Source organism: Penaeus monodon, chromosome 20 (genome assembly GCF_015228065.2).
Source record: "Penaeus monodon isolate SGIC_2016 chromosome 20, NSTDA_Pmon_1, whole genome shotgun sequence".
Classification (NCBI taxonomy): Eukaryota; Metazoa; Arthropoda; class Malacostraca; order Decapoda; family Penaeidae; genus Penaeus; species Penaeus monodon.
The window spans coordinates 39,306,621-39,307,220 of record NC_051405.1 but is presented as its reverse complement, the minus strand read 5'-3'; the positions used below and the strand labels follow the sequence as shown (position 1 = coordinate 39,307,220).

Genomic DNA, 600 nt, shown 5'->3' with positions numbered 1-600 from the left:
GCCAGCTCGCCATAACAGCCAGAAGTTCCCGACCGAAGAGGAGGAAACGGCGGCCCTCATCTACAACCACCAGCCTTTCTTTACCCAAGGAACCTCCGGCTTCGTCCAGGCCTATCTCTTCCGCTGATCGTCCGGAAGGCCCCCCCTTTTACCCCCAAGGAAACCCCCCCCAGGGAAGAGTTACCCCCAAAAGACCCCCCCCCTTTTCCCCCCCCGGGGAAACATCCCCCCCCAGACATGAAAATGAACGGGACCCCGACCCCCCAAGAAGAAAAGAACGAGGAAAAAGGGGGAAGACCCCCCCCCCAAACGAAAGGGATTTAGAAAAAGAAAAATTTTTGAAATTTTTTTAAAGAAAATTTTCCCCCCCAGAAAAACCCCCCCCCCAAAGAAAAGGAAAACCCCCTTTTTGAAAGATTTCCCAGAACATGAAAAAAAGAAGAATAGAAGAGAACCCCCAAAAAAAAAATTTACCCCCAAAGCCCCCCCCCCCCCCCAGAAAAGAAACTGCCCCCCCCCCAAGAAAAAAATTTTGAAAGATCAAAAAAATTTTTGGGGATAAAAAAGGGGAAAGGGAACCCCCCCCCCGGGAACGAAAGA

The 600-nt window shown here is 51.0% G+C and overlaps 1 protein-coding gene across 1 annotated transcript in view; it reads left to right on the top strand.

The window, feature by feature from the left end:
- The window catches only part of LOC119586071 (gamma-glutamyl hydrolase-like), a 9,028-nt gene extending 8,894 nt beyond the window's left edge, over positions 1 to 134 (top strand). Inside the window, exon 8 of the mRNA XM_037934771.1 lies at positions 4 to 134. Coding sequence (XP_037790699.1) covers positions 4 to 127 — 124 coding nt within the window. The 3' untranslated portion in view covers positions 128 to 134. The remainder of the gene's footprint in view (positions 1 to 3) is intronic.
- Positions 135 to 600: the final 466 nt, after the last annotated feature.